Genomic DNA, 22,286 nt, shown 5'->3' with positions numbered 1-22,286 from the left:
TCAAACCGGCCGACGTGTTCACAGTGAAAGTCAGAGCATTCAGGAACCAAAAATTTGGTTCCCAAGAGGCACCAAGTAAAACTGGGTTTTTCTGAGCGAACCGTGATGACATGAGTGGATGTCACCAGGTTGATCCAGGTCAGAGGCGGAAAAATAAACAAACCAAGAAAATGTGAGTGTGGAAAATGGACAAGAAACCGAGTTGTAGAGTTCTGTGTTGCATTAAATAAAAACCATCTTTGGAGAGTTCTGTGTTGTCTTTATTGTCGCTCATACATTCACTTGCAGACATGCAGTTTTTTTCGTACAACCTGTCCCATCATGCATCAATCCTACTACATCTACGGTAAGTGTCGAGGGACAAAACAGTAGCACTACAACATCTTCCTATTTTCTTTTTTTTTCAAATGTTCAAATGGAAGATGTGGCCTATGCCATTAAATTGGCTGCAATAAAACCTTACCAATGGCACATTATTTTTTCCTAGTGTCTTTGTTATAATTAAGGCTGAAAATCAATCCAAAATGGTACTTAAATGAGGTAACTAGTCCAAGATAACTTAAATCTGGTGACTTGTAAGTTACAATGTGTCAATTTCTTTCTACAAAACTCACCAGAAGTCACAATTTAAAGGGTTGCTTTGCAATATTATCCTCTGGGGGAGCATGCCCCCAGATCCCCCTAGTGCTGCTAGATTACACAGCACCGCTGCTACAAAGATTTCCGGGTGAAGCACAGCTTTTAGCATAGTTTCAGATTCACACAATGCTCTAAATATCTTCTCATTGACTCCTGTGCCCTAACAAGGATAAAACTCAAGGGGAGTACTGAATCCTGACCACTTTTTGGCATCACTGGGGCGTGAAAAACGGTCAGATTGCAGAGATCTCAAACAGCCGCCGCTCATGTAAGCCTAACCCCAATGTTTACCCCCTTCCATCTGCCCCTGTTTACCCCAGTCTGTGGATCTGTATGTTAAGGGACAGGGGAAGTCCACACAGGCAGAAGGAGGAGAAGAGCGAGCTATCGGATTGGAACCTCTCCACCTGCCAGGAGAAGTAACTCTTCCTTTTATGAGCCAATTGAAATTCAGCTCACAGGCTATCCATTCTGTCAATGACAAGAGGAGTCGGGACAACCTTGCCACCCCCAACACTAATAACACTGTAATGGTCAGAGATAGATCAAGCTGAACGCTGATAGTTAGAGCGGGTCTTCGGCCTCCCATAAGTGTTTATTGCAGACAATTTTTGCCTTCATTTGTTTTGAGCAGATGCATGCCTGGGTACACCTGCGGTCAATCCTAATAGTTTTCACTCCGGTGGCGGACTGACAAATGACCCGCAGTTTCTGCTGTTTGTTCAAAGAGCATCTGCCTGCAGATAATACACACAACTGTACCTAAAATATAGAGAAGGAGCTGGTCTTTCTTTGTATGCATTAGGCCATCACTAACCTCTCTGCCTTATTGTGCTCTACTAAATGGCATGACAGGTTCATTACCTCTGTATGAGTTGAGTAATCATTCTATGAAAAGCCTATTCGGGGAATTCTTTTCACTTGTGCACACCCCTCTCTAAGTGTTTTTGAATCAATAGAAGTCTGGAGGGGAAAGTGGGAAAGGACTAAGAAATGGTTTCCTCTGATGGACCAGGTGTATGAGCACCACTCTGTTATGATCAGCACTGCCACTAAGGGGCAGTAAAGAGCCTGGAATGAAAATGCCACATCTTCAGGGGTCCATGCATAAAGTGGGACAAATTCTACATCACCTCTTATTGTTTTCTTGATCTCTAAGTGTTTTTTTTTACAGCAACAAACATCCAAATTGTATATGACCTGGTACACTTTAACCCTTTCATGCATAGGTCACTACAGTGGACAGTTATTCTCCAGCTGTTCTATTGTATATTCATGGATTTTGTTGTTTTAGTTCCATATCAGACAAGACAGTAGACACTAATCCATCATCTCAAACACTGTAATTCATACCATTACTGTAACTTTGCTGTTCTAGATAAACCTGATCTGCAGTAATATGTTTAAGTGTATATCAATTGCTTGTTATTGTTATCAACCTGCAATTAAAAGGTTTTTATTGTTGTTATTATTATTATTATTATTATTATTATTATTATTATTACTATTTTGCATAATATCTCCATGAAGTGAGTAATGACTAGTATTAGAGTATGTTAAAATGTGACAAAACAGCAGATTAGCAGCATTAAAAATGTTTTTATTTCATAGTTTTCACACAATATATCAGTAAATACATGTTTCTTTGCTTCCATAATTAAACGCATGAGGTCAAGCTGAGTGGACATTTTTGGAACTCCGTGAAAAATAGGTTCATTAAAAAAATTTTCAACCCATTGTTTATTTTTTTCCATGTCTAAAGAGGAATAAAAACACTCAAAAAAAAAAAAAAAAATCTTGATGAAGGTTCTCACTCTTCATGAAGATTCATGCATGAAAGGGTTAAGGTTTTCCACTGTCATTAGGTAAATCCAGTTTGACAAAACTGTAACATTTCCACAATTAAGACCAACTGCTAAAATCCTGTAAAGTGGCAACTGAAGATAGATCACTATAATTATCAGTGACACCCAAAACAATAATCATTTCAGAGTACAGGTCAGTTTTGGTTCAGATAATTGCGCATCCATGGATGTTTTAGCTCCAGAAGTCCTTACATGAGTGTCAGTCATCTACAGAGTACAGTAACCCACTAGTGGGGGACTTCATACCCTCTGAGCAGTCTAGACACTTTTGTCACAATAGACCACACTCCATCGGGCACACCCACACCCGTATTGAAAATCTGATAGTGGGATTATCTCTACAGGAGGCGGCGCGCATCCACACAGTCCACAGTAGGCGGCGTCAGTCCGGAGATCTACGTCCTTCTGAGCTCACTTCCGTCGGCTGGAGTCGGATCGCTCTTCTTCCAGTCTCTCACAGCCTTTGTTCTCCCATTTCCATCCAGCCAGCGCAGCTGAGGAGAGGACAGGAGCAGAGCCAGTGTGGAAACCACATAGGCGCAAAGTAGCGGACCCGTTCCGTCGCAGAAACGCCCGGTAGCCCCATGCAAAGCGCCGTCCGCACTGAGGATACGCGGCACTCCGTAGTTACATAACTGGACTACTTTTTCTATTACTGTTGGGGTTTTTTCAAGATTTTTTTTGTTTTTGTTGTTGTTGTTGTTGCACCGAAATTAACTCAAAATGGAGAACGGTGATAAATACCTTCCTGAGCTGCTGGCGGAGAAGGACAGCCTGGACTCGTCGTTTACGCACGCCACGAAACTTTTAAACGCAGGTAAAGTGGGCGAATGTGGTGTTTATGTTGTCTTTCAGAATGCGGGGTACGGTAGAGTTACAGACTAGGGGCCGCACACGGTTCGTGAACGCACCTTAAAGCGCACCTCCACTCCTGGAGCGCCGTGCGTTTTTTTTTTTTTTGCGGACGGGACGCAGGGTGGCCCGTTACCCACAACGCAGACATTATTTCAGAAAAGTGCTTTTGTGACTCATCTGCGATTAGTTCAGGTGATAAACGGAGATAAGTGGATTTAAAAAACGATGACTGGTGTGTGAGATTGTAAATAACCAGGAGGTGAGACGCGCTTCTAAGTGGAGTGAATATGCGCATTTCTGTCCTGACGCGCGTCACTATTGTATCCAAACTTAAAAGCCCGACTTTATTCCGACAGACGCTCATTTGTTTTCGGTGCGGAGTCCCCTGTTGATACTGTCGGCCAGCTCCGTTGCGCAGCAGACTAAATGTGTGTCAGTACCAGTGGTTGGGGTGTGTGTATGTGTGTGGGTAAGGGGGTGGGGGGTGGGGTGTCACCTCGGCGTTTTAAGAGCTGAGAGGCGGCCTAGCGGTGACTGAGACCTTCAAGTCCCGCTGTCTGCGTCTGCTGAAGTGTCCTTGAGCCTTGGCAGCTCAGGGGGGGTGCAGGTGTCCTGTAGATTCACTGCTCCTGACATTGTGTTTTGGCCCCTGTGTTTACCAGGCAGCTCTGAGCATGGCCTCAGTCTGGTGTACAAATCATTTTTAAGGGGACAGAATAGGACTTTTTTTATTATTATTACTTAATTCTGTTGTGGAAGAATCTTGTAATATATAAGAAAGTACCACAGGAGCATGATAAAGTCACCAGAGGGAGCAGCAGGGATGTTAAAAAAATACAAACAAACAAAAAAAAACTCTTTAAGGGCTGATCATTTTTGATAATCAGCTCAGTGGTTTGTTTTGTCCATTTGTTGTAACTGTATGAGACACTGCTATTAATAATTAACTCAATTTCTTAAGAACATTGGCTTGGTATCTTAAAAAAATCAAAAGTGAGGATGATCCAAATGGACAATGAGCGTGTCAGTGTGTGTGCCATAGCTTCCCGCGGGGTTGACATCCACTGAGGCTTCCCTGTTCTGCAGCTGGTGGACTGTGGGGAAGCTGACATGTTTGCACATCACAGGCTCAGGACTTGTCACGGCCAGGAGAGAGGAGGTGGTTTGAGGTGCAGTGCTTCTGTGGATGCTCTGCCACATGGAAGAGGTGACAGGAGGAGGTGTAGCACAAGGGGAAGCAAGATGATGGGTAGAAGTTCCCAACTGCAGGTCCGCTGTTTTGAGAAAACCAGGTGGTGATGTTTAAATCCGGGTAAAATTAGGGTTTTTCATGACAGGCGAAGCTTATTGTCGGCATCGCATCAACTCCTCCACAAGTGAGTGTAGAAGCTGCTTTCTAATAAAATACCTGCTAGAAAACTCAGCTTAATGTCTCTGAAATGTTCAATTTTGAGTCAGATTTTACCTTGGTGCTTTTCACAACCAGTCTCCAAATGAGCTCTTACTTATTGAAGAAATTCTGCACCTAAATGTGCCTTTGAATTGTGCCTGATTGCATGAATACTTTCCCTCTCCCCCCCACTTCTAGAAATTGATAGAATCCAGAAAGGCGACACTAAAAAGGAGGCAGAAACATACCTGGACCTTTTCACAACAAAGAACATCAAACTCAAGGAACGAGTGCTCATACCTGTTAAACAGTACCCGAAGGTGAGCATTTGCACCTGTGCTTCTACCCCCCCCCCCCACCCCTCCTTACTCTCTCTTTCTCTTCCCTCTTCTTCTTCTGTGCTTTTTTTTTTTTTCCTCCTTCTTTTCTCACCCCGACAATGAACCCCTCTTGATTTAATTTATCCTGCAGCCGGGTTTCAATTACACAAAGCCACGGGGTTACTTAAGAGTCTCAAATTACTTCTCTCAACCTTGATCTTTAAGCTCCAGAGTATAATTACAGCCGCTTCTAGAATGTTTTTGAATTATCACTAAAAGGATCAAAATGTTAATATCGGCATGCGTATGATGGCTCCATATGGCGCTGTAATTCAGGCAGTAGATTGGGACCACTTCTTGTGTTTGTGCTCAGTAAACGGGTGGGGGGGCTTGCTGACAGTGGATCCATCATATCAGTTAATCTATATCTGACTCAGACGTGTACACTCATTGATCGTGCGCCTTGATCCATGAGAAAGTCATGTGCGAAACGACTTCTAGCGGCTAAATTCTTCATTTGCATATTGATACGTGTATTTGCATCAGTTCAGGTCACTCTAGTTTATACGGCTGCTTGCCCGAAACCCTTTAATAAGCCCTTTTTTTTTCAATTTTAATAAGAGGAGGATCTATAGGCGCTGTACTGTCCTACGCCTCAGATCAATAAGCTGTAGAAAGCTGCTCTGGCGGTTAAACGCAGCCGTCTTGATCCCCCCCCCCACACACACACACACACACACACACATACACATTTGGTTGAAGTCTCTAAATCAGATCCCAGCGTGTCAGGGATGACAAAGCTAACAAGGGATTCATATTCCGAAAAGCTACTTTTGACACAACTCCAGGTGGAATGGCGTCCCCCTGGGGCGACTCTTTTGCTAAATGAGTTTGAGGTGACAACTAATTGTAGGACACTTCATATACACAATAATTACTTTGTTCCAAGATTGAAGAGGTGGCTGGTTTTGGCTCAGTGCTCGGATGATTGTAGTGAATTGTCAAGGGCTTGTATCGACCCCTTCTACTTAAGTCTGCAGCGTACACACAACAAGACCCCTGACAGTGATTGCTCCCTCCCTCTCTCTCTCTCTCTCTCTCTCTTTCTTTCTTTCTCTTTCCTGGCATTAAAACTCAGCTTCTCATGCTTGTGACTGACAGGCTAATTTTGTTGTGCTTGCTTTCTCTCTTTGCTATTAGTTTAATTTCGTTGGGAAGATTTTGGGACCTCAGGGTAATACAATCAAACGTCTGCAGGAAGAGACTGGAGCGAAGATCTCTGTTCTGGGCAAAGGATCCATGAGAGACAAAACCAAGGTAACGCACTGTTTGCGCTCACACACACCTGTGAGGAGGCTACCTGAAGCCATAACACATCTGGCCTGTGCTTGAAGTGATGGCAGAGAGTCCAGATGGTGTAAACTCAGGGTAGACAAGGGCATCGGTGCATTGCACATCTGTTCTGGGATGTGTTTTTAGGATCGCCTGCTAAATGTGTTCCTGAACCAGTTTGATGTAATTATTAACCTACATAAAGGAAGGAAATGCCAGTGTTACTTTTCGTATCCGTTTGACTCTTTCTCTTTGTTTGCAGGAGGAGGGGCTGAGGAAAGGCGGCGAGCCAAAGTACGCCCACCTGTCCATGGAGCTGCACGTGTTCATCGAGGTGTTTGCGCCCGTGCCCGAGGCCTATCTGCGTATGGCACACGCCATGGAGGAGGTCAAAAAATTCCTCTTTCCTGTAAGTTCTTTTATTTTTTATTTTTTTCTTGTTTTTTGGCCTTGTTTTTATCCAGTGGGAAACCATGTATTGACTTGTTTTATTGAATTTTCTGAAGCTGCAACAAACACTGTCTTTTATCATTAAATAACTGGCTGATATATTTGTTAAAATCATCATTTAGCCTGTTAAATGACAACTGTATTGACAAACACAACAGCGTCCACAGTCCTACGGGATGACAGAAAATATCAAAGTTTGGCGTTTGGAATAAAAATAAAGAGAGTAGAGCAAGATATTCTAGTCAAAATGTTAGTTTTTACTTCTTAAATGAATGAAAGTGCAATGATGAATTCTGTTAACCCTTTCGTGCATAGTGGTCACTACAGTGGACAGCTGGTCTACAACTGTTCTCTTGTATTTTCATGGATTTTGTTGTTTTAGTTCCATATCAGCCAACACAGTGGACGCTTCTGCATCATCCCATACACTGACAGTCACACCATTACTGTAACTTTATTGTTCTTGATAAACCTGATCTGAAGTAACATGTTTGAGTGTAAATCAATTGCTAATTGCTATTAGACTGTACTCGACAGTTTTTTTTTTTTTGTGACATTTTTTGGGTTTTTTTGCATATTATCTCCATGAAGTAAGTAGTAACTAGTATTAGAGTATGTTAAAATGTGAGAAAACATCCGATTAGCAGTATTAAACATGTTTTAATTTCATAGTTTTCACACAGTAGATCAGTAAATACATGTTTCTTTGCTTCAAAAATTCAACACATGGTTTCCAGCTGAGTGGATATTTCTGCAACTCTATGAAAAATAGGTTCATAAAAAAATTTCAATCGAATTGTTGTTTTTTTTGTTTTGTTTTGTTTTTTTCATGCCTAAAGAGGAATTAAAACACTCAGGGAAAAAAAAATCATTCATAAAAGGGTTAATTCCACTACTGATGAATCTGTGGATTTGCTTCTAAATTAATGCATAAAGATGAAAAAAAAATCGGAGTATGGCCAAATGCACTATCCACATGTCATGAGCTGCCTTTTTTTATTTAAGGTAAAAATGTGTTCCAACATACCCAGTATTGTGGCGGTGCAGGGATGTGTAAATGTGTGTGTTTGGTACAGACCTCAGCAAAAATACAAGGCTTTTATATTTTTTAATGTAAATGCAATGAACAAAATTACCAGTCTCTACCTCTACCGCCTCAGTAGACGACATTCTGTGATACTCTCACATTGCTGCTGACTGTCTACTGCACTTTATTCCAAATATTGCACTATTATCATAACTGCTGCTGTTATTGTCATATCTGATGCTGTTCTGGTTCATTATTCACCTCATAACCGTTGCTGATTTGCACTACCGCTGCTATTGTAAATTGACTTACATATAAACCTCATATTCTATTATAGTTTATTCTTTATACCACCTATTTATTCTTATTCTATTTTTACCTCTTTAAAAAAATGCACGGCTTTTTTCTTTTCAAGGTGAGAGAAAAACGATATGTCAGTTCTCTGTATGTTCGGTGCATTGAGCAAATTGACAAAATAAAAATCTTTGAATCTTTGAAAGTCGTGACTCATGTTATAGTATCTGGCAAATAATCGCAATATTAATGTTTTTGTTTTTGCAGCTCCGAATTAAAGCCTCTTGTGGATAGTTTTGACTAATTAAAATGCAAATTCCAACCATACTACATCTGCGAACTTTGTCACCACGAACATACTGAACCTTTAATTTGTGATTATATAATTGCACAGGCTGATACTGTGTTTGAAGTAGCCGTATGGGTCAGGCTGGTAATGAATTGACAGTTACATCTGCACAGAACAAGCAAGTCTGGAAGCCTAAAACTCACATACAGGCACATTTTTACCAGGTTAGACTGTGTCATGTTCCAGTGCTGATGAAAGGACAGGACTTTGCGTATAAGGCTTCATCAGCTCTCTGTTAAAGCCGTTACAGATTAGAAAATAACACCGTGTCAGAACCTTGACATGTCTTAATTGATGGGTTATTAGTGTGACTCGACCAATGTGTCTTTGTTTTTTTTCTGATACCATTTGTAAGTAGTCAGAGAAAACAGTATTTGGAATAAATAATTGCAAATCTATGCATTATCGTCAAAGAAATGAGCTCTTAGGTCAGTGTTTTTCAACCATGGAGTCAGGACCCCACATGGAGTCACCTGGAATTCAAATGCGGTCGCCTGAAATTTCTAGTAATTGATTAAAAAAAAAAAAGTACTAATAAAAATATATGGTGAGTTGACAGAGACAATCCCAATCCATAAAAGACATGACAAACACTGAAGCTGAAACTGAAGCACTGTGGTTCTGTTTATCTTTCAAATTTTCATTGTGGTCAGTTTCAGATGCTGCAGCTCTTTCATAATTCATAGTTTGAGTTATTGTTTGTTCAGTATTAATTGTCAGCCTTGTAAATCCAAGCTGGACTGACTGTACATATCCTGACCAAGGAAAATAAAATTCTTTAAAATTCTTTGCGCAGTAATCTACACCTGGCTTTTCTGCCTCCGTCCTTGATAATATACATTATATAGACTAAATGTCATCAAAAATGAATGCTGCTTTTAAACATAGTATAGCAAACTATTACATGATCAAAAACAAATTAGTTTTTGCAAAAAAAAAAAAAAAAAGTCTCTGTTTTGAGTGTCTTGGGTTGCCAGAAATTTGTGATGTTAAAATGGGGTCATGAGTGAAAAAAGTTAGGAACCACTGGTGTAATGCTTTTCAAATGTATAGTTAGCGATATTAATCTCAATGTACACAATGCATTAAAAAAAGTAGAGTCTGCAACATCTACTGGAGACCAGATCTCAACAGACCAATGTGTCTCAACCTTTTGTTTTTTCCCTCCGTCCATAATAATATACATTGTATAGTCTAAATGTCATGTAACATTAACGTTGATTTGAAATGTAGTATAGCAAACTACTACATGATCAGAAACAAATTAATTTTAGCAAAAAAAAAGTCTCCGTTTTGAACGTCTGGGGTCGCCAGAAATGTGTGATGTTAAAATGGAGTTACGAGCCAAAAACGGTTGGAAACCATTGTCTTAGTTGCATTTCTTATAAAGTTAACTGAACTTCTGAGCATTCTTTTAATACACGCACAAACAAAATAAGCCTTATTATGTAAAACTGTAGCAATACAGCTGTTAAATGTGTAATTTGAATTAGGGCTGAACAATATGGACAAAATTTCATATCTTGATATTCATGCCAGATATCTCGATATCGATACGATATGACTACGGGTTCGGTGAAAACCAAGCATTTTTCAGAAAAATACAAACATCATAATACAAAAGAATGTGGAAAGTGCAGTTTTATTTATAAGAACTCACTGCCAGTCATCAACATTAACATAAAATACGAATAAATGAAATTTGTTGTGACTTCCAGAGCTGTACATGCAGGAAATCTATATTTTTTGTATCGTTGCTTTTTCGATATTAATATCTTGAATGTTCATATCTAGATATCGATACGATAACGATATATCTTTCAGCCCAAATTTGAATCTTGATTAGTAGCCCCCAATCCAGCAGCACCAGATTGTGGTGCAGAAAGCAGTGTTATCAGCTATCAGATGACACAAGTAGAGATACTGATCTGTATAAACGTGCAGAGTATGGGTTCTTATCATTGTCTAGTTGTAGTTCAGAACATATTGCGATCTGAGTGGGTTGCCGGGCAGAAAACGGAGGCCTCGTAGGACAGCTGGAGGAGATGGAGTGGGTATTTACCTGGAGCCAACAGTCCTGATGGCACAGTCCAGGCACGTAAAGCAATCAGCTTAACAGGAGGAATTGGGTCGCTTTCACTGTGTCAGCAGGGCTACCCCCCCCCCCCCCCACACACACACACACACACACACACACACACACACACTCATCATCATACACCACCCCCCACTCCCCACGGCCCCTCGATCCGCCTGCCTATACGTCTGTCCATCAACTGCATCTCTTTACCCTGAGTCTCAGACTTGAGGGAGTGGAAGAAGAATCAGCTGGAGAGCCTCCTAGACAGATACGTGGAAACATTTCCAGCCAGCGGCGGCCCACGCTTCCTTCCCTTTATTGGTTTTATGCTGAGGGATTCTTGAGCACGGGCCAGCCCCAGTCTGCTGTCACACCGCTCTAACAAAGGCTCATGCCAAAGCAGGGCCCGAGCTTTGTGAGATGCCTTACATTTTTTAATTAGCGTGCAGGGGGTTCTGTAGAAGAAAGGAGGATTTGGATCAGAGGTGAGATGAATGGGCTGACGAAGCAGTTATGATAACAGCATCGGCGTGTTGCGAGAGAGCTGGACCTGTCGTTACAATTTAAGACCATAATCTGTCAGACCCGGCCGCCTTCATTTAGAATGAATTTTAAAACGACTCTCAATGGAGGGATGTGATTTGTTGCTCAAATGTTTTATGTATTACCTGAATTTCTCTTTATGTATTCCACAAGGCTTTGACTCTTTTGTTGTCTTTTTATTTATTATTTCTTTCTTTTAGAACTTTGTACCTGCACGTTCACTAATGAAAATGCTAAAGTACAGCCTCACCTCTGCATGACAGAGTGGCCTTTTATTTCCCAACACTGTCACACTTACTGGATATTTTCCTTAGAATTTCTCTGCCTCCACTCGACTTCATTAATCTAAACACCTTGATGGGTAAAGACACGTCAGCTCGCCGGCTTGTTAAATGCAGATGCAGCCACGCCGCTTCCACGCCTGAGATGAATTTGTAATCAGTCAAATGTGTTTGCTAGGTTTTTCTGCAGATAAATTGAAAGCCGCTGCTGCATATTCTAGTATCTGACTCTTTTTTTTTCCCCTTACTATCATTAGAACTCCGTCGCCACTCTGTCTGATTTATGAAAAAGAATTGATTGGGTCACAGCAGCGGCTCTTTCTCACCCCAAAGAAAAGCGGTAGATTGTGCTACTGCGGGATTTGTGCTGCTCAGACAGGCAGCCTCACCTAATCCACCCCAACTTATTGTTTTTCGCGGATAAAATAAGGAAAGCGTTCATGCAGTTCGCGCAAGACTTGTTGGGGAAAGTGCAGGGAGAAGTCATTAACATTTCGTGCTTGAGGTGGAGGCACAGGAAGGCAGCAAGTGTGGATGGATGCATTCCAGCCTCCCACATCCACGACCCCCCCCCCCCTTCCTCTTTCTCTCCTTTCTTTAACACTCTGAGTCACAGCCACTGAGACTTTTTCTTCCACTTGCTCACTTGCCATTAGGAGTTGTGAGCAGCTCTGTAATTGTATTTCACTCCCTTTTTTTTTCCAATTCAGCACTCCCTTTCTTCACACTTTTGCTTTTCTTTCCTCCTCTCTCTCATTTTTGTTTCACGCTTTTCCCATGTCATGTACTCTGGTTTCTCACCCTCTCTCTCTTTTCACTTTCTTCCTCTATATGTGTGTGTGTGTGTGTGTGTGTGTGTGTGTGTGTGTGTAGGACATGATGGATGATATCTGCCAAGAGCAGTTCATGGAGATGAGCTACCTGAACGGAGGCCAGGAGCACGGAGCCCGAGGCCGAGGGGGCATGCCGGTCAGGGGCCGCGGAGTCCCCCCTGGAGGAGCACACAGGTGAGGCACACACACACACACACACACACACACACACACACACACTGTTCATATTTTATAACCGCATCTGGTCACTGAGGTAACACCAAGACATTGTTGTTCAGCTGCTGCTAGATCACTGTATCAAAGAAAATGCTGAGAAAGGCCAGAAGAAGCATTATATATACTGCATTTTCTGGGATTGCGTGTTTTTTTTTTTTTTTTTTTTTTGGCGCATTTGCTGATGGGGTGTCTGTAAGCATTTCTCCCAGAAGTTGCAGAGATCACATTTTGCATGCTGCCTATAATTTAGTCAAAAACAAACATTTAAGGAGGTTTAAATTGGATGCTGACCTATTCTTAACAAACAATACAATATGAGGGTTAGAAGCTGTGTCCTACTAGTGACTATACAGGGTGTTTACCATTGTGTAATGCAATGTTGTTCAACCTTGGGGTTGGGACCACATGTAGGGTTGCCTGAAATTTCTAGTAATTGATTAAAAAAAAAAAAAAGTACTAATAAAAATATATGGTGAGTTGACAGAGACAATCCCAATCCATAAAAGACATGACAAACTGAAGCTGAAACTGAAGCACTGTGGTACTGTTTATCTTTCAAATGTTCATTGTGGTCGGTTTCAGATGCTGCAGCTCTTTCATAATTCATAGTTTGAGTTCTTGTTTGTTCAGTATTAATTGTCAGCCTTGTACATCCAAGCTGGACTGACTGTACATATCCTGACCAAGGAAAATAAAATTCTAACTTTGTACCGTAATCTACACCTGGCTTTTCTGCCTCTGTCCATAATAATATACATTATATAGACTAAATTTTGTCTAAAATTAATGTTAATTTGAAACATAGTATAGCAAAAATAATTTCAGCAAAAAAATAGTCTGTGTTTTGAATGTCTGGGGTCGCCAGAAATTTGTGATGTTAAAATGTGGTCACGAGCCAAAAAAGGTTGGGAACCACTGATGTAATGCTTTTCAAATGTATAGTTAGTGATATTAATTTCAATGTACACAATGCATTGAAAAAAGTAGAGTCTGCAGCATCTAGTGGAGACCAGATCTCAACAGACGAATGTGTCTTAAATTATAATATAATGTGACGGTGTAGGTCATGAGTTAAATATTCAGCGTGAAAGTGACTTGAATATACACTGCCCAGCCAAAAAAGAAAAAGTCCTACATGCAGTATTTCACTACCTTTGGTTTTGATTACAGAAGACCTTCATTGGATTTAACTAAGCAAGTAGTTCAGATCCTTCCATGGGTAAGAACTGCAGTGGTTAATAATATTTCAGCTGTAGCAGGTTATTTAACTGTAACTGATGCAGTAAGTGTCCTCTCATGTCTCTAATGTCAAACAGATTGGACAATGCCAGGATTGATCAGGATCATCAGACTTGTGACAGAATGGTTCAGGGAGATTGAGACATCATTTACACACATGGATTAAGCTCCATAAAGTCCAGACTCTAATATGGGATGTAAAGAAGACTTGATGCAAAAATCAAAAATGAATGCAACTATGGATGGAAAAAAAAATATTATAAACCTTATTGTGACACTACATAAGGATTATGTGGCAAAAAAAAGATGTCAGTGAATGTCTCCTGTGATCAAAACCAAAGGTGGTGCAGTGAAATACTACATGTGCGACTTTTTTTTAAATTTTTTTATCCAGGCTGTGTATTTCAATCAAGTATTACATAGAACTAAAGAGGAGCGATTTGATGATCACTTGTGCAGGATGGATGAGCTAAAATGTGGCTGTAAAATTGTTTTAGTTATAACTCAAGACTTTCCATGGTAATTATTACAGTGTAGTAGGATGAAATGAAACCATGGTGACATTTTACAGTCAAAAGGTCACCGTAAAGTAAAATGTGTAAAAACTCTGGCCATTATTCAACACTATGGTCCACTGTAATAAGTCTCTAAGGGAAGATGTGTCCGTCACTGGACATTGTTGGAGTAAATAATACAGTAGGATGTACAAGGTGGAACTGTGGGTTACACTGCACATGGCTGTAATGAAATGGAGTAAATGTTCCAGGGTTTGTCAAATTCAATCCACTTCAGTGTTGAGTGTGGAAGTAGAATGGCCACACAACAGCTGCTGCTTTTCTGGAAGTGGAAACAGCTGATGGGTAACACCAGTGAAGTACTACCTGTGTCCGTGCAAACATTTATCTGACATCAGAAAAGACATTTTCATCTCCAATTATGAACACATTGATTTCTCTTTTGAAAAAGGCAAAGACATCTCAAGCAAATATAAAAGTGAGAAGCTTATTTGAATGTTTTTAATTTTTTAATGCAGTTCTTTAAAACATGCAGGAAAACATGATACAAAGATGAACTTTTCAGGCATGTAAATGAAACTATTATGCTATTCTTCTGTCTAAGATAGTCTTGATTGTTAATTTTTGTATTATTATTTATGTTTTACTTGTTCACATATATGTTAAACTTCATTGCATGTTTGGAATAAATCACTCAAATCAAATCAAAACTTCCCTTTTGCCAAAAAATACTTGTTACTAGGGATGCACTGATTGTGAAAGTCTGCCCAGACTCTGATGCTTGAAATGAGAATTTGGACGATTACTGGTGTTTTTTATTATTTTGTTGTTTTTATTTATTCCCTGTTTTGGGAAACAAAAATCTTCATTATTAAAAAACTAAATAACTGTTCCACTGAGGCTTTCATCTCACTCTGTGAATGAGCATGAATCCAATCTTACAGATTAATGAAACCATTTTTAATATCACTGAACAGATAAATATCGTCCACCGCCATCAGTGAATGTCATCGTATTTGCCAAAAGGCAGAGTCTTCACTGCATATATTATCAGTGTGGACACTAAGTGTGACTTGGCTGGTGGGCGGAGGCATACTGCACATACAGGCTGTAGTTTTCATCTTGAAGTCACACATGGTTGAGACTTTGTGTCCTGTCCTCCAGGGGCAGGGGGATGCCTCCACGTGGTGCAGGCAGGGGAGGCGTGGCCCGAGGCGGTCCAGCCAGAGGAGGCGCGGTGAGGGGTGCCCCGACGGGCCGCGGAGGGCCGCCCGCCGCACCCGCCAGGGGAGCCGCAGCACCCCGCGCCAGGCCCCCAGCTGGCGGACCCCCGCAGAGGATGGCACCTCCACCCCACCAGCACACACCTGCTGCAGCTGCAGAGAGCTACGATGAATATGTAAGTAGAGCAGTCTACAGTCAGTCACATTTAGTCATCAGATTAAAGACTCATTTAGGGCTTCAACTAATAGATATTTTATTTCCAAATAATCTGCTCTTTGTTTTAAAAATTGACCATTTTGGTTCTTCACTAAAATCTCGAAAAAAGCTAAAAATAAGGCTTTCGTTCCCCTCAGTGGAAGGTGATTTATTAAGCTGTTTTTTAGTGATGCCAGAACAAATGTGTTGAGTTTTGTGTCAGATAAAACAAAGAATAGCATCAAATTCTCATGTTCGAATTCCAGCAACTGAAATATGGTGCCATTTTTAATTGAATAATGACTCAGTTAATTAGTAACCATAAATGAATGGCTTAATAGTTGTTGCTTTACTTTAATGTCAGTCAGCAGCTGTAAAACCCAAACACTGGGGAATCAGCATTTAAAAGCTAAAAGATGAGCTTTCCTGGTGTGGCATGAATATTGTCAGGAAGACGGGGCTAACTCTGACCTCGTCAACATGTGGCTCTTGGGAATGAGACTGTGTTTGTGATTTGACTCACTCGGCCGTCAACACAAGAATAAGAGATTTCACATGCTCCAGACATAGGGGAAGTGTGTGTTTGCTTTAGTCCAAACGTAGTACTTTAGGGACATCTTGACATTCATGATTCATGAAGAAGCCTCTCTTCTAATCTCACTCTGTTTCTCTGTTTCCTCCCTCTCCAGGGCTATGACGAGAGCTACACAGAGACGGGCTACGATTCATACGACAGCTATTACAGCCAGCCGCAGGCGTGAGTGAATCACACGTCTCTTTGGTTTTTCACCTGCTTCTCACAAACTGCACATGTAACCCATGTTACTAGTTTCAAAAAAGGGATTTAAGAGCAGGAGTACGTTTTAGCCACTCCACAGAAATGCAGCGTAGATTATACTGGTTACATGATTTGGATGGTGGTTATATGGGAGAACCAGCAGGGACTCGGATGTTCCGTACTGAAGAGCCAAGCTTTGATCTTATTCGTGAAAGCCAATTATCCTCCCTCTAGATATTACATTCATGTTTTTCAAAGATGAAAAGTGATGTTTCTCTTCTACCCTCTTCTTGTCTTTGACCATCAGAGAGCCAGAATACTATGACTACGGACACGGAGAGACCACCGAGTCATACGAATCATACGGTGAGGACTACAGACCTGAGCACACATTTGACCACAAACAGAGAAAGCTGATTTAATTTACTGATAATAAGAACATTTCCATCCTGCTGTTAGATACAACTGTTCAATTTGCACTTAAAACCTGAGTGGAAGTGTAGGAAATTTTTCTTGAATTTCACACTTGGTGGGGTACAGTTGGTGTATTCCAGTCCAATCCAATTCAACTTTACTTATAAAGCATTTTAAAACAACCACAGTGGACCAAAGTGCTGTACAGAAGACTAAAAGCACAATAAAAAAAAAATTAATAAAAGCATTATGAAACATCAAAATCAAATAAATAAAACAAGTTAAAATATAAAACAGAAACAAAATGTCAACATTGCAAGAGTGTTATAAATCCAAGGAGAACAGGAGGTTTTAAGAGGAGATTTAAAAACAGGCGGAGGAGGTTTGTCTGATATACAAATGAAAGAGACGCTATACTTTAAAGCTGCGTATGACTTTTGTCACCAGTTTTTCATCAAATCTGTAAAACCTGAGTCATATCCTCAGTATCACAAATCTGTAAGTCTTTCTGTGATTACGCACCTGAATCTCTTCACTCCTGGTGAACATTTTCGAAGTGTACTCCACCATAAACACTGCATGTGTTTACAAACACAGCCGGTAGGTCATTCGGGCATTTTCGGAAATTTGTTGCCACGTGCATTATGGGAAGTGGAGCTCCACGCGGCGGCAATAGCAGCAACAACAAACATGTCGACCAAGCAAAAGCAGGTGCATGGAACTCCACTTCCCACAATGCATGTCGCAACAAATTTCTGAAAATGTCTGAGTGAACTACGTGCGTAATCATGGAAAGACTTACAGATTTGTGATACTTAGGCTGTGACTCAGGTTTTACAGATTTGATGAAAAATTGGTGGTGAAAGTCATACGCAGTTTTAATAGGTTAATTCACAGTAATGATCATCAATAATACACTATATGGTTCAAAAATACTGGGACACATCACACCTAGTTTTTTGATTTGACATATTATCATGATACAAATGTTCATATCTATTACTGTTAATTATCGCAGTAAAGTGAAGTGTAAAAGCTGATTTTTATTCCCAAATGAGAGTTGGAGAAACCAGACAGTTGTGGCTTAAAATAATTATTTATGCTCAGAATGACACAGATATTTGAGAGGGAAAACAATGAATACAATTATACTGATGAAATTTTCTGCACTGAGTAAAATGAAAAATAAACTCAAAAACAAAAAATTTACCATAAATACAAAATGTGATATTTATTGCAATGAAATGATATTTATTGTAATATAAAATCGTATTCATGTTTTATCTAGTGTGTACAGGATGTAAGCACTGCAGATTACAGCAAAACCTGCTCCTGGCGTCAAATCCAAACAGAGAAAACAAGGACCACACATATACAATGGGTTAAAGGGTGATCATTGATTGAGTAAATGGTGACTAAATGTACGGCTTTTAATGCGTATACTGTATTGACCCATGAGACGTTCCATTAATTAACAGAAGATGTAAATGCCAGATGCATCAGACAGGCAGCGACAATGAAAGCTGTCCTAGAAATGAGTTGTCACACAAATAACCACAATTAATGATTTAATCGTCTTTCTCTGTTTATTTTATGCCATGTGAACAGTATAGACTTGGCAAGAGTCAAAAATACATAGTGGTACAGCCAGTTAAAAAAGACGATACATATTGGAACTGAACACTGGGAGACATGAATAAAAAGTACATTTGTGTTCACCAGACCAGTAAAATACTATCATAATAACCTATAAATAATGAAAACCATTTTTTTCTCCCTTTGTTTTAGTGTAAAAACAGCAAAATTACACAAATGTTTATATTTACAGACAAGCCTTTTACAAAAAAATGTGAATAACCTGAACAAAAATGTCTTAAGTATGTGGAATTTTAACAATATTCTGCCTGTTACTCAATGTTGTGTGTATTTGTAGATCCACTGTGATCTGTAAGTTGTGATGTACATGTATAAATGATAAACTAAGGCGTAATATTGTTAAAATTGCAATTATTTTTCTTAAGAATTTTCAGGTTGTTCATATTTGTTGATGTTATGTTCAAGTACAGTTCGTAGATGTAAACATTTTCATTATGAAATGTGACTTTTTTCACTCAAAAACATAGAGAAAACTTTAGAGTTGATATTATTTATAAGTTTTTATCCTATTATTTTACTGGTCCGGCCCACTTCAGATCATATTAGGCTGTATGTGGCCCCTGAACTAAAATGAGTTTGACACCCCTGACTTATACAGAGCAGATTTAGACATAAATTACTACGATAGAGATGTGAAGTGATGAAAAGGAATAACACGTAACTTAATAAATCCAACAGACTTCTATCAACTCCTCAATAAACACAGTACAGCGCAGTACTTAACGTCACAACAAGGTTATTTTATTTTCCACCAAGGCAGCAGTGAATCAAACTTTGAAAGACAGGACCTTGATATCAAGCCTTGACCTTTTCATTGAAATGGGAAGTAAAATATGCACCTGCTTCTGTCTAAATGGACCAACCACTGGATGGAAATGTGCATTAATACACATTTTCTTTGGCAGAATTTCTGAAAATTCAGTAAAAATTTGCGATGCACTTGGATTGAACTCTTGTCTTGTGGTCTACAGGCCAGGATGATTGGAACGGAACCCAGAGGACAACCCCCGGGAAGGCCCCTCCCCCTTCCAGAGGCGGCAAGGCGCCCTACAGGGATCACCCCTACCGACAGTACTGAAGTGGACCCACCACCCGTAACGTGTCGCCCTGACTACCGCCTGTCTACCACGGCAGCTCTCGCTTTAAGCAGCCCGACAAAAGTAATTGTCAGTTTTGTCTTTGGTTTGGTCTTTTTTCCTACACTGGACTTTTTACGAGCGAGAAAATTGGGAACTGAAAATCGGAACTGGTTTTTTGAGATTTGACCGCAAAGTCCCTCCCCCATCCCCCTACTTTGTCGCTCCAACCAACCAACCAACCAACCACCCAACCAACCAACCAACCAACCAACCAGCCAACCAGCCAACCATCCATCCAACCAAAGCGGCTTTTAGATGGGTTAGAGAGGAGACCTTGGCGTCCTTTTTTTGTTAGTTTCTCATTTGAGTTTGTTTATTTTGCTGTATTTTTTTCTCTGAACCTTCTGCCCCCCCACCCCTCTGGCTTTTTTGCATTGTTGATCGTTAATTTTTTAACTGTTTGGGAGTCTAGTGGAAGTAGTGGCGCATTATCCACATGTCTAAGGAATCCATTTTAATTGTTTTTAAATACAAAGTATCTGTCGAGGGTCAGTTGCAGATTCCCATTTAGGCTACATTTCAAAATTCTGTTAATATAGCAAAATAAAAGACCTTTTAAACGTTCAATTATGTAATATAAAACAAAAAACAATCTTACTTAAATTACGTGAAGGTTAAAGAATCAGTGTTAATGGAATATAGTACAATTCATTCTTGATGATGGCTTGTTTTTAAATAGTTCTAAAATGTTGTCCATTTAGACTTAGGCAGCAATATTTGTCATTGTACTTAGAGTTTTGAAATATAGCCCTAATAGACACTGTTGAGATGGACTGTCCTCATATCCTCAATTTGTTTTACATGTTAAAAGCTAATTTTAAGACACTGAAGACAAAATGTTTGTTTCTGAGAACATGGCCAAACAGACGGCCTCCTGTCATGCTAAAAAAAAATCCAGTTCAGATCTTCATTTGTGATCTGATTCTCTATAAACTGCATGCACAAAGTACACAAAGAAGGATTGGGACAAAAATCTCCACATGGGTCTTCTCTTTCTATAGAGAAGGGATCCTGCAGCTCAATCCGAACTCTTGTACATATTTTAAAACATCCTAACTGTACTTATTCTGCCACTAGTATCTGTACCCTCTCCATAAAATGCATTATGCTACATGTGTAAGCTTGCCTAAATAGGTTACTAAATCTGTCCAAAAGATGTTTTGCAGCAGTTTGTCAATAAAGCTTAGTTTGTTTTTTATGAAACTTAACTTGCTTTATTTGTTTCCTGTCCTAGTAAAATCTGAAATGGCCTTTTTTAAACAACGTTCAGCAGTCAGATGTAGTTGTTTTCCTTTGTTTCTCATTCAAAAACGCATTTTAAATCTAAATGATTGTATTGACGTCTGAAGACTTTAACCCTACTAAATGATGTCTTGATTGATTATCAAAAGAGCACAACTTATTCTTTCTCTCTCTTTCTATACTTTTTAAAAAGGACCCAGAGGTAAGACCTCTAAAATAACCTGGATAGCTTCCTAATGTGTATAGAGTTCTAAAGCATTGAATGCCTGGGTATGTATAAGACTTTTTCAATCCTCTTACCTGTGGTCGTAATCGTTAATGAGAATTGCTTTCATAGCATCTGAAAATTAACTGAATTCAAACCACCATTCAGGTCTAGGCTTCATTGTCATGAATGCCGCTGGCGCGATGGCTACTTTAGTACAGAGTAATGGCAGTGCAATGGAGAGGATGGTTATAACCTAGAGAACTCCACTGTAAAGGTAACCTAACCCTAAATGTTTAATTTCGTAGTGTGTTTATCCTTTGACATAAACTTGCTGGTAAATGCGAACAATTTCTTAAAATATTATATCATTACAGTCATGGCAACAAAAACTCAAAAGTAAGAAAAATGTAACTTCCAATATCATACAGTAGTGAATTTTATGTACCAAAATAACTGTTCTGTGTACTAACAAAATACATACATACATATATTTATATATATATATTATATATACATATATAATAGAATACTGTTAATGCAACTCTTGCTAAAATGAACGAAGCCAAATCTATATCAATATCTGCTGTACAGTTGAGCTGCTGTTACTTTTTTTATTTGCAATATCTGTGTAAAGGTTGCTTACTTACTGTAATATTTAAAAAAGGTTCTGCCTGTACAAAGTTATCCAAAAAAGAAAGCTTGAGTTGCATGAGCATATCTTCTCCTGTAGACATTGCATGATCTCTTGTCTCAAGTTTCTCCCAGTGTTTTTAGACAAGGTATTGATTTGGGGTTTGTCCTTCCTTTAGGCGCAGCTATCGGTCACTGAGTGCGCGGAGACTGACAGTCTGCAGGAGTGAGACCATCAAACCACAGGTTGGTGTGCCTCCATGCTGTTTATTATACTCTTTACCTGGTGCTTCTTCCCTGTTACAGCCATATATTGTTCCATTCAGAGCTGCAATGGTATAAGGTTTTATGCCTCGATGACTGTTTTTTGCCCGATTCTTATGGCTGCACTCGCTCAGGAACAGCTTGTTGGAATGTCAAAAACTGGGGCAAAAGTGTCACATGGACTCAGTTGCCATGATTTAACAAGGCATGTCTTTGGCCTTACCAGTAAGACATAGCCAAAAGGTCAAAGGTTAGCTTCACTGTGACATATAATATTCTGTAAAAACACATTTCACGCACATTACTCC

The 22,286-nt window shown here is 39.7% G+C and overlaps 1 protein-coding gene across 2 annotated transcripts; it reads left to right on the top strand.

The window, feature by feature from the left end:
* The first annotated feature begins 2,882 nt into the window (after positions 1-2,882).
* khdrbs1b (KH domain containing, RNA binding, signal transduction associated 1b) lies at positions 2,883-21,960 on the top strand. Of its 2 annotated transcripts, XR_003936601.1 has the most exons (10): positions 2,883-3,321; positions 4,948-5,069; positions 6,270-6,386; positions 6,664-6,810; positions 12,299-12,432; positions 15,393-15,627; positions 16,337-16,404; positions 16,733-16,791; positions 19,467-19,655; positions 21,894-21,960. XR_003936601.1 is itself a non-coding variant. In XM_030147204.1 (9 exons), the coding sequence occupies exons 1-9, from the start codon at positions 3,228-3,230 to the stop codon at positions 19,571-19,573; spliced, it is 1,083 nt and encodes a 360-aa protein (XP_030003064.1). In that variant the 5' UTR covers positions 2,883-3,227; the 3' UTR covers positions 19,574-20,842. The 2 variants fall into 2 exon arrangements, 1 of the variants encoding a protein (XP_030003064.1); XM_030147204.1 differs by lacking the exon at positions 21,894-21,960 and having other exon boundaries at positions 19,467-20,842.
* Positions 21,961-22,286: the final 326 nt, after the last annotated feature.

The sequence above is a fragment of the Sphaeramia orbicularis genome, chromosome 11 (genome assembly GCF_902148855.1).
Source record: "Sphaeramia orbicularis chromosome 11, fSphaOr1.1, whole genome shotgun sequence".
NCBI lineage: Eukaryota > Metazoa > Chordata > Actinopteri > Kurtiformes > Apogonidae > Sphaeramia > Sphaeramia orbicularis.
This window is presented reverse-complemented; position numbering and strand designations above follow the sequence as displayed.

Bases quoted from the DNA above. Each gene is read 5' to 3' on its own strand.
- khdrbs1b (XM_030147204.1), top strand. From the start codon at position 3,228: ATGGAGAACGGTGATAAATACCTTCCTGAGCTGCTGGCGGAGAAGGAC. The intron at 16,405-16,732 runs GTGAGTGAATCA...TTTGACCATCAG, and splicing joins TATTACAGCCAGCCGCAGGC to AGAGCCAGAATACTATGACT. The intron at 16,792-19,466 runs GTGAGGACTACA...TGTGGTCTACAG, and splicing joins CGAGTCATACGAATCATACG to GCCAGGATGATTGGAACGGA.